Source organism: Oncorhynchus masou, unplaced genomic scaffold (assembly GCF_036934945.1).
Source record: "Oncorhynchus masou masou isolate Uvic2021 unplaced genomic scaffold, UVic_Omas_1.1 unplaced_scaffold_1799, whole genome shotgun sequence".
NCBI lineage: Eukaryota > Metazoa > Chordata > Actinopteri > Salmoniformes > Salmonidae > Oncorhynchus > Oncorhynchus masou.
In genome coordinates this window covers 51,792-66,497 of record NW_027008194.1, presented here as the reverse complement: position 1 = coordinate 66,497, position 14,706 = coordinate 51,792, and the positions used below count along the sequence as shown (strand labels likewise).

The 14,706-nt window shown below is 41.8% G+C and overlaps 2 protein-coding genes across 3 annotated transcripts; one reads left to right on the top strand and one right to left on the bottom strand.

Annotated features, from left to right (window-relative positions):
• The first annotated feature begins 43 nt into the window (after positions 1-43).
• Positions 44-10,149, top strand: LOC135532278 (protein lifeguard 4-like). Of its 2 annotated transcripts, XM_064959860.1 has the most exons (8): positions 90-134; positions 1,148-1,394; positions 1,658-1,766; positions 3,153-3,258; positions 3,603-3,636; positions 5,005-5,122; positions 7,011-7,056; positions 8,363-10,149. In XM_064959860.1, exons 2-8 carry the CDS (start codon positions 1,301-1,303, stop codon positions 8,567-8,569), a joined length of 714 nt encoding a protein of 237 aa, XP_064815932.1. In that variant the 5' UTR covers positions 90-134; positions 1,148-1,300; the 3' UTR covers positions 8,570-10,149. The 2 variants fall into 2 exon arrangements, with proteins under 2 accessions (XP_064815933.1, XP_064815932.1); XM_064959861.1 differs by lacking the exon at positions 1,148-1,394 and having other exon boundaries at positions 44-134.
• A 1,188-nt stretch (positions 10,150-11,337) lies between these two features.
• On the bottom strand, positions 11,338-14,394 carry LOC135532277 (von Hippel-Lindau disease tumor suppressor-like). Its single transcript, XM_064959859.1, has 3 exons — positions 14,188-14,394; positions 13,797-13,937; positions 11,338-12,279 (listed from the first exon to the last, which is right to left on the bottom strand). Exons 1-3 carry the CDS (start codon positions 14,378-14,380, stop codon positions 12,116-12,118), a joined length of 498 nt encoding a protein of 165 aa, XP_064815931.1. The 5' UTR covers positions 14,381-14,394; the 3' UTR covers positions 11,338-12,115.
• Between the last annotated feature and the right edge of the window lie 312 nt (positions 14,395-14,706).

The window sequence follows — 14,706 nt, the reverse complement described above, 5'->3', positions numbered from 1 at the left end:
TCTCCAGGACCGCCTCCTCTCTATTTTAAAAGCCAATCAAAAATGGTAGATTTCTGTTGTTAGGCTAAAGAAAGCCGCACAGGTTAAATAGTTTATTGGGGAGGACTATAGTCTGGAAATAAACTGAAATCCAGGTGAGTTACCATAATAGCAATTTCGATGTATGTCATGAGATATTATTATTTGACCATGCTGGTCATTTATGAACATTTGAACATCTTGGCCATGTTCTGTTATAATCTCCACCCGGCACAGCCAGAAGAGGACTGGCCACCCCTCATAGCCTGGTTCCTCTCTAGGTTTCTTCCTAGGTTTTGGTCTTTCGAGGGAGTTTTTCCTAGCCACCGTGCTTCTACACCTGCATTGCTTGCTGTTTGTGGTTTTAGGCTGGGTTTCTGTACAGCACTTTGAGATATCAGCTGATGTAAGAAGGGCTATATAAATACATTTGATTTGATCATGTTATTTCACCTTTGCATCCATTTTGAGAATAAAAAAATATAGAATAGTTGTTTGGCCATTTCAATATTTTGTGTCTCCATTGATCTAATTGTATTTGTATTTATTTAACTTTTATTTAACTAGGCAAGTCAGTTAAGAACAAATTCTTATTTACAATGGTGGCCTACCCCGGCCAAACCCGGACGACGCTGGGTCAATTGTGCGCAGCCCTATGGGATGTGATACAGCCTCGAATCGAACCAGGGACTGTTGTGACGCCTCTTACATTGAGATGAAGTGCATTAAGACTGCTGCGCCACTCGGGACCACAAATATATGAGTAATTAGAGTGAAAAGTTGCTAGAATGGTTACACACCATTACTTAATACAATATTGCAATGCATGTATCTCTTTAAAAATATGTGTATTTATATGCTATTTTCAGATTTGATTGAAGAGAGGGAGGATGACAGTGGGGAAAGATAGCTTATATCAGGTAGTACGCCGGATTTGAACCCAGGCCGACACCGTAGACGTGCGGCATAGACCACGCTAGGCCACAATACACATACCTCTTTTAATTAGGGTTTTTGTTTTTTAGTTTTAGCATACAGTTGAGCATTGTCTACTCAACCGCTTTAATAGTTCCCTGGGGGGAAAAAATGACCCTTTATCAACAGTTAGTGGTGTGTTGCGCGATTGCAGGTTTCACAGAAATCACGAGCCATGTCACATGACGTTTACAAACCAAGCCGGAAGTGGAGTGAACTGACGCACGTCAACCGGAACAGCTGTGCAAGGGCCCCAAAACAGAAATCATCAAGACAGTATTTTAGTCTGAATTAAAGCTGGATCAAGATGACTACACCTGAAAAATACCCTAGGTCTTCTATTGAAGATGATTTCAACTATGGAACAAATGTTGCGACAGCGAGTGTGCAAATCCGGATGGGTAAGAGAAGACCCGTTGTAGTCTATTTACCTAGCTAGCCTAGCTGATGATGGTTGCTAACTAGCAAGCTAACTAGCAATCTTTTCAATATGTCTAGATCATGCCTTGCCAAATGAAATAAACTATGTGACATTTATCGTGGTGGCAACTAACTAAATGACAGAATCAAATACATCAGCTGCTATAGAATGTAACTAAATAAATCATGATTTCAATAAGCCTACTTAGCTGTCTTATCAATGTATTCTCTCTCCCCGGAAAAGATTTCCTGCGCAAGGTATACACCATCCTGTCTCTTCAGATCATCCTGACCACGGCTACCTCTGCTCTCTTCATGTACTGTGACACCATCAAGGACTTTGTCCATTCAAGGTAAATTGTGAACTATTAGTAGACCTGTGTAATTCAATGGGCATATCTGGGAAACACTGTGTTAGAAGGGTAATGAGGGTGGGTTTAATTTGTGGAAAGTTCCAACAAAAAAAACTCTGTAAATAACAAGGCTGCCAACAAACAACGCATAGACAGTTGTATAGTGGCAGAATAAGATACCGGTTAGAGAGGGTGGGCTATTTCATTACGTTTTTCACTCGCCACGTTTATTCCGAAAAATATTTGTCCTCTGATATTAGTAAATGATATACCCACCTGGGTAATGATATTGGTATGATAGATATTAGTAAATGATACCCACCTGGGTAATGATAATGGTATGATATATATTAGTAAATGATACCCACCTAGGTAATGATATTGTTATGATATATATTAGTAAATGATACCCACCTGGGTAATGATAATGGTATGATAGATATTAGTAAATGACACCCACCTGGGTAATGATATTGGTATGATATATATTAGTAAATGATACCCACCTAGGTAATGATATTGTTATGATATATATTAGTAAATGATACCCACCTGGGTAATGATATTGTTATGATAGATATTAGTAAATGATACCCACCTGGGTAATGATATTGGTATGATATATATTAGTAAATGATACCCACCTAGGTAATGATATTGTTATGATATATATTAGTAAATGATACCCACCTGGGTAATGATATTGGTATGATAGATATTAGTAAATGACACCCACCTGGGTAATGATATTGGTATGATAGATATTAGTAAATGATACCCACCTAGGTAATGATATTGGTATGATAGATATTAGTAAATGATACCCACCTGGGTAATGATATTGGTATGATAGATATTAGTAAATGATACCCACCTAGGTAATGATATTGTTATGATATATATTAGTAAATGATACCCACCTGGGTAATGATATTGGTATGATAGATATTAGTAAATGATATACCCACCTGGGTAATGATATTGGTATGATAGATATTAGTAAATTCAGATAGTTGAACGCGTACTCCACTAGGGATGTAACGGTAATGATATTGGTATGATAGATATTAGTAAATTCAGATAGTTGAACGCGTGGAATTCTCCACCCCCAGAATAGCCCTATACACCAGCATTGTGCATGTATTTATATACTGTAAGGAGACTTGTATTTTGGCTACCCGATGACATCAGATTCCTATCATACTAATCTCTCCAGCCTGGGTGTCAGTCTGTTTCTGCCGTGTTGTCAACTCCTCATGGGACTTTCAATGGAGAATGCAAGGGACAGGAGTCCAACCAGATGTGCAATAGTATAATCTGTCCAACACGCTGCCTGGTTGGCTTGGCTTGGTTCTGACTCTCTCATTGGTTCTGTACCCCCTCCAGTCCAGCGGTTGTGTTGGTGTCAGCCATTGGCTCCCTGGTGTTGATCATTGCCCTGGCCTTCTACAGACATCAACACCCCATTAACCTGTACCTGCTTGCCGCATTCGTAAGTTCTGGTTTGCACAGATTGTATCCCAAATGGCACCCTATTCCCTATATAGTGCATTACTTTTGACCGGGGCCCATAGGGTTCTGGTCGAAAGTAGTGCACTATAAAGGGAATAGTGGCCCTGGTTAAAAGTAGTGCACTATATAGGGAATAGTGGCCCTGGTTAAAAGTAGTGCACTATATAGGGAATAGTGGCCCTAGTTAAAAGTAGTGCACTATATAGGGAATAGTGGCCCTAGTTAAAAGTAGTGCACTATATAGGGAATAGTGGCCCTGGTTAAAAGTAGTGTACGATGTAATGAGTTTGTTTAAGCTAACATTGTTTTCTTTCTCTCTTTCAGACCCTGTTGGAGTCGGTCTCTGTTGCTACTGCAGGTGAGTTCTGCCTTTGCTTGATGTTGATTCATCTTTTGAGAAGTTTTCTTTTCTTTTAGTTCAAAATATCCACCGCTTCTATATAAATCATAAATTCTATTCATGTCTCAATAAATAATGAATTAGTTAATCTACTGTGAGACACCTGTGACCTCATTAGTAATATGATTATTCATAGTTTATTATTCCCCTCGGGAAATATCGACCCCCCCCTACTGTGTTTCCATAGCAACACCACAGGCTTCACTCCCTGTCTGCATCCGGCATGGCATTCTATTCACTTTATAGGGAATAGGGTGCACTAATTAGTGCCCTTTATAGGGAATAGGGTGCACTAATTAGTGCCCTTTATAGGGAATAGGATGCACTAATTAGTGCCCTTTATAGGGAATAGGGTGCACTAATTAGTGCCCTTTATAGGGAATAGGGTGCACTAATTAGTGACCTTTATAGGGAATAGGGTGCACTAATTAGTGACCTTTATAGGGAATAGGGTACACTAATTAGTGCCCTTTATAGGGAATAGGGTGCACTAATTAGTGCCCTTTATAGGGAATAGGGTGCACTAATTAGTGCCCTTTATAGGGAATAGGATGCACTAATTAGTGCCCTTTATAGGGAATAGGGTGCACTAATTAGTGCCCTTTATAGGGAATAGGGTGCACTAATTAGTGACCTTTATAGGGAATAGGGTGCACTAATTAGTGACCTTTATAGGGAATAGGGTACACTAATTAGTGCCCTTTATAGGGAATAGGGTGCACTAATTAGTGCCCTTTATAGGGAATAGGGTGCACTAATTAGTGCCCTTTATAGGGAATAGGGTGCACTAATTAGTGCCCTTTATAGGGAATAGGGTGCACTAATTAGTGCCCTTTATAGGGAATAGGGTGCACTAATTAGTGCCCTTTATAGGGAATAGGGTGCACTAATTAGTGCCCTTTATAGGGAATAGGGTGCACTAATTAGTGCCCTTTATAGGGAATAGGGTGCACTAATTAGTGCCCTTTATAGGGAATAGGGTGCACTAATTAGTGCCCTTTATAGGGAATAGGGTGCACTAATTAGTGCCCTTTATAGGGAATAGGGTGCACTAATTAGTGCCCTTTATAGGGAATAGGGTGCACTAATTAGTGCCCTTTATAGGGAATAGGGTGCACTAATTAGTGCCCTTTATAGGGAATAGGGTGCACTAATTAGTGCCCTTTATAGGGAATAGGGTGCACTAATTAGTGCCCTTTATAGGGAATAGGGTGCACTAATTAGTGCCCTTTATAGGGAGTAGGGTTCGATTTCAGACGCAGTCCTCGTTGTTTGTTCCCTCCTATACACTGAATCAGCCATGTGTTTGTGTTGTTGTCTCTATAGTGACCTTCTATGAGTATTCCATCGTGCTCCAGGCCTTCTTCCTCACAGCAGCTGTGTTCCTTGGGCTGACTGCCTACACCTTCCAGTCGAAGAGAGACTTCAGTAAACTGGGAGCTGGGTAAGAGGCCTTAAACTTCTCTCATAGACCTGGCTGTTACTTTTTCAACAGTAGCGCACTATGTAGGGAATAGGGTCAGGGCTCCATTTTGGATGCAAACCTACCTTTTAGCTGCTCACTGTTACAGATATATTACCTATTTATTATAGCTGTTACAGATATAATACCTATTTATTATAGCTGTTTCACTGTTACAGATATATTACCTATTTATTATAGCTGTTACATATTACCTATATTATAGCTGCTACATTGTTACAGATATATTACCTATTTATTATAGCTGTTACAGATATATTACCTATTTATTATAGCTGCTACAGATATATTACCTATTTATTATAGCTGTTATATTGTTACAGATATATTACCTATTTATTATAGCTGCTACAGATATATTACCTATTTATTATAGCTGTTACATTGTTACAGATATATTACCTATTTATTATAGCTGTTACAGATATATTACCTATTTATTATAGCTGTTACATTGTTACAGATATATTACCTATGTATTATAGCTGCTACAGATATATTACCTATTTATTATAGCTGTTACAGATATATTACCTATTTATTATAGCTGTTACAGATATTACCTATTTATTATAGCTGTTACAGATATTACCTATTTATTATAGCTGCTACAGATATATTACCTATTTATTATAGCTGCTACAGATATATTACCTATTTATTATAGCTGTTACACTGTTACAGATATATTACCTATTTATTATAGCTGTTAGACTGTTACAGATGTATTACCTATTTATTATAGCTGCTACAGATATATTACCTATTTATTATAGCTGTTAGACTGTTACAGATATATTACCTATTTATTATAGCTGCTACAGATATATTACCTATTTATTATAGCTGTTACACTGTTACAGATATATTACCTATTTATTATAGCTGTTACAGATATATTACCTATTTATTATAGCTGTTACAGATATATTACCTATTTATTATAGCTGTTACAGATATATTGCCTATTTATTATAGCTGCTACAGATATATTACCTATTTATTATAGCTGTTACACTGTTACAGATATATTACCTATTTATTATAGCTGTTACAGATATATTACCTATTTATTATAGCTGTTACAGATATATTACCTATTTATTACAGCTGTTACAGATATATTGCCTATTTATTATAGCTGCTACAGATATATTACCTATTTATTTTAGCTGTTACAGATATATTACCTATTTATTATAGCTGCTACAGATATATTACCTATTTATTTTAGCTGTTACAGATATATTACCTATTTATTATAGCTGTTACAGATATATTACCTATTTATTATAGCTGCTACAGATATATTACCTATTTATTATAGCTGCTACAGATATATTACCTATTTATTATAGCTGCTACAGATATATTACCTATTTATTATAGCTGCTACAGATATATTACCTATTTATTATAGCTGCTACAGATATATTACCTATTTATTATAGCTGTTACAGATATAGTACCTATTTATTATAGCTGCTACAGATATAGTACCTATTTATTATAGCTGTTACAGATATATTACCTATTTATTATAGCTGCTACAGATATATTACCTATTTATTATAGCTGCTACAGATATATTACCTATTTATTATAGCTGTTACAGATATATTACCTATTTATTATAGCTGCTACAGATATATTACCAATGTGTTTTTAGAGGTTATTTGTAAACACGAAGCATGGTCCCAGGTTTGTTAGTGCTGTCTTGATGACAACGTCCACAGGAGCCACTAACACCCTCCTTGATAAAGCTTCACCCACAACTGTACGGTTGTGGACTACAGACAGAGTGTATTAGGGTACCTGCTGGTTGAACAGAATCTTCACTGTGTTCCAGACTGTTCTCCGGCCTGTGGATCCTGATCATCGCTGGTTTCATGAAGGTGAGTTTCGTCCTTTTCACAGTTTCTCTTTACTGTTAAAATTCTGTTTTCCTTCAGGTAGTGGCGGTTGCTGCGGTAGAGGCGGTTGCTGCGGTAGAGGCGGTTGCTGCGGTAGAGGCGGTTGCTGCGGTAGAGGCGGTTGCTGCGGTAGAGGCGGTTGCTGCGGTAGAGGCGGTTGCTGCGGTAGAGGCGGTTGCTGCGGTAGAGGCGGTTGCTGGGGTAGAGGCGGTTGCTGCGGTAGAGGCGGTAGAGGCGGTAGAGGCGGCGGTTGCTGCGGTAGAGGCGGCGGTTGCTGCGGTAGAGGCGGCGGTTGCTGCGGTAGAGGCGGCGGTTGCTGCGGTAGAGGCGGTTGCTGCGGTAGAGGCGGTTGCTGCGGTAGAGGCGGTTGCTGCGGTAGAGGCGGTTGCTGCGGGTAGAGGCGGTTGCTGCGGGTAGAGGCGGTTGCTGCGGGTAGAGGCGGTTGCTGCGGTAGAGGCGGTTGCTGCGGGTAGAGGCGGTTGCTGCGGGTAGAGGCGGTTGCTGCCGTAGAGGCGGTTGCTGCCGTAGAGGCGGTTGCTGCGCTAGAGGCGGTTGCTGCGCTAGAGGCGGTTGCTGCGCTAGAGGCGGTTGCTGCGCTAGAGGCGGTTGCTGCGCTAGAGGCGGTTGCTGCGGTAGAGGCGGTTGCTGCGGTAGAGGCGGTTGCTGCGGTAGAGGCGGTTACTATAGTAGAGGTAGGTTATTACCACTCTTTTCAACATCTATAGTAGAGGTGGTTACTATAGTAGAGGTGGTTTCAGGTAGTGGTTACTATGGTAGAGGTGGTTTCAGGTAGTGGTTACTATAGTAGAGGTGGTTTCAGGTTGTGGTTACTATGGTAGAGGTAGGTTATTACCACTCTTTTCAACATCTATAGTAGAGGCGGTTACTATAGTAGAGGCGGTTACTATAGTAGAGGCGGTTACTATAGTAGAGGTGGTTTCAGGTAGTGGTTACTATAGTAGAGGTGGTTTCAGGTAGTGGTTACTATGGTAGAGGCGGTTTCAGGTAGCGGTTACTATAGTAGAGGTGGTTTCAGGTAGTGGTTACTATGGTAGAGGTGGTTTCAGGTAGTGGTTACTACGGTAGAGGTAGGTTATTACCACTCTTTTCAACATCCATTATCTCTTCATTTTCCATTATTTTTCTTCTATGTAGTCATTCCTCATTAACGCCTTGTCAGTCAGTCATCCATCTATCATCCGTCCATTCAGACATCCTTAATCCATCTGTCAGTCAATCCATCTATCCACAGTTTAATCTGAGTCTCCTCTCTCTCCCCCTCCCCCAGCTCTTCTTCCAGAACGACACAGTGGAGCTGTTGTTTGCTGGTGCGGGAGCTCTGTTGTTCTGTGGCTTCATCATCTACGACACCCACCTCCTGATGCACCAGCTGTCCCCTGAGGAGCACGTCCTGGCCTCCATTAACCTGTACCTGGACATAGTTAACCTCTTCCTGCATATCCTCCGCATGCTGGACTCCATGAAGAAAAACTGACCTATCTATTCCCTAATGTAGTGCACTACACACTATTACCTAATGTAGTGCACTACACACTATTACCTAATTTAGTGCACTACGTTTTGACCAGGGCCCTGTATGAACGTCGTGCACCGTGAAGGGAATAGTGTGTGGTTTGGGACTCGGGGCAGATTTAGTGATCAGCTGACAGGGTGACTTGGGATCGATTCAGTTCTCAATTCAGTAACATTTTCTTGGAATTATTTATAAAATCCTCATAGAAAAGAAAATGGGTATTTATCGATTCACCTCCATGAATTGAAGCCTGTTTTGCCCTCCATCTCTGATAGCCAACCCTGCTGTAGATCCCACCAGTGATTGTGAAACATTAACCCCTGGAGATAATAATATATTATAACCTGTGCCATTTTGTTGTTTTTTAGCATTTTGGGACTGGCTGTGTTTTGGACTTAATGCTGTTTTTTTGTTCTTATACTGTTTATTATTCTGAATGTAAAACAAACTAAGACATCGTATTTAATTGTGGGTTGCTCGCTCAGTGAATGATTTCTTCCTGAATAATCAGGCATACGGATTACGGAAGGTTGTGATGGTGTGAAAAAAGCAGAACACATTTCTTAGGAAAGTACTTCGTTCTACTTTAGTTTTAACTTCCATCCCCCTCGCTTGCCGGTAGACTGAATAAACTGGCCATGATCATCTTAGAAAGACTTGAATAGTTGTCACAGTAAAGTTTGATAAAATACACTATTCTCCACTATTGACTTAACCAGAGAAAATGTATCACATAGCAACCTATTCCCTATATAGTGCACTACTTTTGACCAGAGTGCGTGTCCCAAATGGGACCCCATTCTCTATATAGTGCACTACTTTTGACCAGGGTCCGCATCCCAAATGGGACCCTATATTCCCTATATAGTGCACTACTTTTGACCAGGGTCCGCATCCCAAATGGGACCCTATATTCCCTATATAGTGCACTACTTTTGACCAGGGCTGCATCCCAAATGGGACCCTATTCCCTATATAGCTCACTACTTTTGACCAGATGCCGCATCCCAAATGGGACACCATTCCCTATATAGTGCACTACTTTTGACCAAAGCCCTATGGGGCATTTGATGACAGAGATTTGATATACCGAGGATCCTCTGGGACCGAAATGGGACACCATTCCCTATATAGTGCACTACTTTTGACCAAAGCCCTATGGGGCATTTGATGACAGAGATTTGATATACCGAGGGATCCTCTGGGACCAGGAAACATGTTCAACCAGTTAGCTGGTGGGCAGAACAAGTGTACAGTAGAATACAACCACATCAGATGTCAGGAAAGGGAATCTCCACTACAGGTCTGAACACCAAGAGGTTTCCATTAGACATCATGTAAATACTAATGAAGAGATTTTACTAGGCTCTATATTCTGTTTCTTCACTCATTCGTTTATTAACAAACCTGCAAGTTGCAATACAAATTGTCACGTGGAATGTAAAGAAGTTGCACATCTATTCGGTGAACTGTGAATCAACTGTCAATTGTATATGCTTTGATTTCTTGATTAAATTGTAAAGTGGAGTGTTTTAAATTTTCATGAAGGACCGTCTGCTTCCTCCAACTCAGTAGAACCAGTTATACCACTAGACCAGGTGAACACTCACCGGTACAGAACCAGTTATACCACTAGACCAGGTGAACACTCACCGGTACAGAACCAGTTATACCACTAGACCAGGTGAACACTCACCGGTACAGAACCAGTTATACCACTAGACCAGGTGAACACTCACCTGTATAGAACCAGTTATACCACTAGACCAGGTGAACACTCACCTGTATAGAACCAGTTATACCACTAGACCAGGTGAACACTCACCTGTATAGAACCAGTTATTCCACGAGACCAGGTGAACGCTCACCTGTATAGAACCAGTTATACCACTAGACCAGGTGAACGCTCACCTGTATAGAACCAGTTATACCACTAGACCAGGTGAACACTCACCTGTATAGAACCAGTTATACCACTAGACCAGGTGAACACTCACCTGTATAGAACCAGTTATACCACTAGACCAGGTGAACACTCACCTGTATAGAACCAGTTATACCACTAGACCAGGTGAACACTCACCTGTATAGAACCAGTTATACCACTAGACCAGGTGAACACTCACCTGTATAGAACCAGTTATACCACTAGACCAGGTGAACACTCACCTGTATAGAACCAGTTATACCACTAGACCAGGTGAACACTCACCTGTATAGAACCAGTTATACCACTAGACCAGGTGAACACTCACCTGTATAGAACCAGTTATACCACTAGACCAGGTGAACACTCACCTGTACAGAACCAGTTATACCACTAGACCAGGTGAACACTCACCTGTATAGAACCAGTTATACCATTAGACCAGGTGAACACTCACCTGTACAGAACCAGTTATACCACTAGACCAGGTGAACACTCACCTGTACAGAACCAGTTATACCACTAGACCAGGTGAACACTCACCTGTACAGAACCAGTTATACCACTAGACCAGGTGAACACTCACCTGTATAGAACCAGTTATACCACTAGACCAGGTGAACACTCACCTGTATAGAACCAGTTATACCACTAGACCAGGTGAACACTCACCTGTATAGAACCAGTTATACCACTAGACCAGGTGAACACTCACCTGTATAGAACCAGTTATACCACTAGACCAGGTGAACACTCACCTGTACAGAACCAGTTATACCACTAGACCAGGTGAACGCACCGACAGTGTTTTGCAAAATTATTCAGACCCCTTTGGATTATTTTGCATTTTATTGTTTTACAAATTAGAATTAAAATGGATTTGTCCTTTTTTTTTAAATCATTAATTTACACAAAATACTCTGCAATGTCAAAGTGGAAGAAAAATAACTGATAAATAACTAAAATATAATTGTTGCATAAGTATTCAGCCACTTTGTTTAGGCAAACATAATATTAGTGCAGGAGTCAAATGTGGTTTAACAAAACACATAAGTGACATGGACTCACTGTGTGAAATAATAGAGGTTAACAACTGCTTCCTTGTCTTTAAGCCTGGTGGTGTCTGCATCAAGGTATGGGTATGCTTGCCATTGGAAAATACTGTGGAGTTTTTCAGGATAAAATGAACCGGGATGGAGCTCAGCACAGGCAAAACCCTAGAGGGAAAAACCTGCTTCAGTCTGCTTTACACCAGAGACTGAGAGAGGAATTCAACTTTTAGCAGGACAATAACCTTCAACACAAAGCCAAATCTAGACAGGAGTGGCTTACCAAGGAGACAGTGAATGTTCCTGAGTGGCCAAGTTACAGTTTTGACTTAAATCTGCTTAAGAATCCATGGCAAGACTTGAACATTGCTGTCCTAGCCATGATCCCCAACATTTGGTCAACAGAAAGTCCATTATTCAGTAGCCTGTTATGCATAAAGCTTCTCAGAGTATGAGAGCTGATCTAGGATCAGGTCATCCCCTCCTGTCCATGTAATCTGATTCATTGTGATCTAAATGATACAACTGATCCTAGGTCAACATTCTGAGACGGTTGATGAGTCCCAGCTCCTTCAGTAAGTCAGGCTGTTGTCTGAGGTCTGTCTTCAGTGACTCGGGGATGTCCAGTCTGCCGTAGTCCTCCTCTTCTACCAGATTACGGATTAGCATCAGACAACACTCCTGCAGAGAGTACACTGGAACACAGAGAGAAACAATGACGTCGGTGAAACTTGGTCAGAGCTGGTCCCAGATCTGTCAATACTCCCTGGACAGAGCTGGTCCCAGGTCTGTCAACACTCCTGCAGAGAGTACACTGGAACACAGAGAGAAACAATGACGTCGGTGAAACTTGGCGTGTTTTTACACACTCCTGGTCAGAGCTGGTCCCAGATCTGTCAACACTCCCTGGACAGAGCTGGTCCCAGATCTGTCAACACTCCCTGGACAGAGCTGGTCCCAGATCTGTCAACACTCCCTGGACAGAGCTGGTCCCAGATCTGCCAACACTCCCTGGACAGAGCTGGTCCCAGATCTGTCAACACTCCCTGGACAGAGCTGGTCCCAGATCTGTCAACACTCCCTGGACAGAGCTGGTCCCAGATCTGTCAACACTCCCTGGACAGAGCTGGTCCCAGGCCTGTCAACACTCCCTGGACAGAGCTGGTCCCAGGCCTGTCAACACTCCCTGGTCAGAGCTGGTCCCAGATCTGTCAACACTCCCTGGTCAGAGCTGGTCCCAGATCTGTCAACACACCTGGTCAGAGCTGGTCCCACATCTGTCAACACTCCCTGGTCAGAGCTGGTCCCACATCTGTCAACACTCCCTGGACAGAGCTGGTCCCACATCTGTCAACACTCCCTGGACAGAGCTGGTCCCACATCTGTCAACACTCCCTGGTCAGAGCTGGTCCCACATCTGTCAACACTCCTGGACAGAGCTGGTCCCACATCTGTCAACACTCCTGGTCAGAACTGGTCCCACATCTGTCAACACTCCCTGGTCAGAGCTGGTCCCACATCTGTCAACACTCCCTGGACAGAGCTGGTCCCAGATCTGTCAACACTCCCTGGACAGAGCTGGTCCCAGGTCTGTCAACACTCCTGGACAGAACTGGTCCCACATCTGTCAACACTCCCTGGACAGAGCTGGTCCCAGATCTGTCAACACTCCCTGGACAGAGCTGGTCCCAGGTCTGTCAACACTCCTGGACAGAGCTGGTCCCAGATCTGTCAACACTCCTGGACAGAGCTGGTCCCAGATCTGATTGTGCTTTTCGTTTACTCCATCGCCAAGCCAAATGATTTGTTTTACAACAATTCCATCAGGAGTTGGCAAGATCAGAAAAAGATCTGGGACCCAGGCTACTATAAACAATACTGGAACACAGAAAGAAACTATCAAAATAACTTTTTGAGGGGTAAAATGCCAAACAAGTAATGCATGTGTGGGTGGTGACATCAACAACAACTTGAGGGAAAGTCTCAATAGTCTAGGTTTTCATCTCATTGTCTGTTGCCTAGGCCTACCATTTATTTATTTTTAAAACAGCCTATAGCAGCCTGGGACAGGCCAAATGTCAATGCTATTATTGGTTTGACTATTTTATATCTAGGTGACAACGAGGAAAGGAAACGACAGCACTTGGAAGTGTAGTGAACAACGGGTGTCTGTCAACGGGGTTGATGGGAAGCAACATAGAGAGGGACACACCTGGGGTAGCTATGACAACATTCAGAAACTTGGGGTCACCATTCTCTTCATATTCGGTGGCAGCTGTTGGCATATAAACATCTAGCTGATTAGCTAAAAGTTTCTCCCCATTTCGAGAGGCTCTGAAAACCCACGGATGCGCTGCGGAGAGTGGAATGAGATGGAGGGAAATTAAATGTCACGAACAATAGCTTTAGGCTACAAATCATTCAATTCAACATTTGGCCCATAGCTAAGTAATGCTTTGTTGAGGTATAACTGTCCTCTTGGTTCAACCCATAGCTGAATTACATTACATGCTAAACTTAATACAGATCAAGTACTTGAGTAACACAAGAAAGACTAAATAAGGGAAAGATAGAAGGCTGTGTTGCATGAGGGAGGGACTCACTCAGAAAAGTATTCATTCGTAATAACCCGTTCGTTCGTATATCGCCATAAGAAACTGGATGTCCGGAATAATCCAACCACCATGCTCGGGCGCTTTGTTTCGACTGATTAATAAAATTAACGTGGGTTTTGACTTCAGCGTTTAGAGACCGGAGAGCTTTATTTTCCCCGCTCACTACTTCCTGCTCCTCCATGACGACAGTGACACTCAGAATGCCACGACGATTTCATTCCCTAAACCAATCACAAGAGGTCGCTGTTGTTCAGCGCTCTGACGAGTCAGACATGAAACATCATTCTCGGAACAACAGATGCCAATAGAGTCCAATAGAGTCCAATAGAGTCCAATAGAGTCCAGGAGAGTCCAGGAGATTCCAATAGAGTCCAGGAGAGTCCAGGAGAGTCCAGTAGAGTCCAATAGAGTCCAATGGAGTCTAATAGAGTCTAATAGACTCCAAAAAAGTCTACTAGAGTATAAAATAATCTTATAGAATCCAATAGAGTCCTATTAAAGATGTCG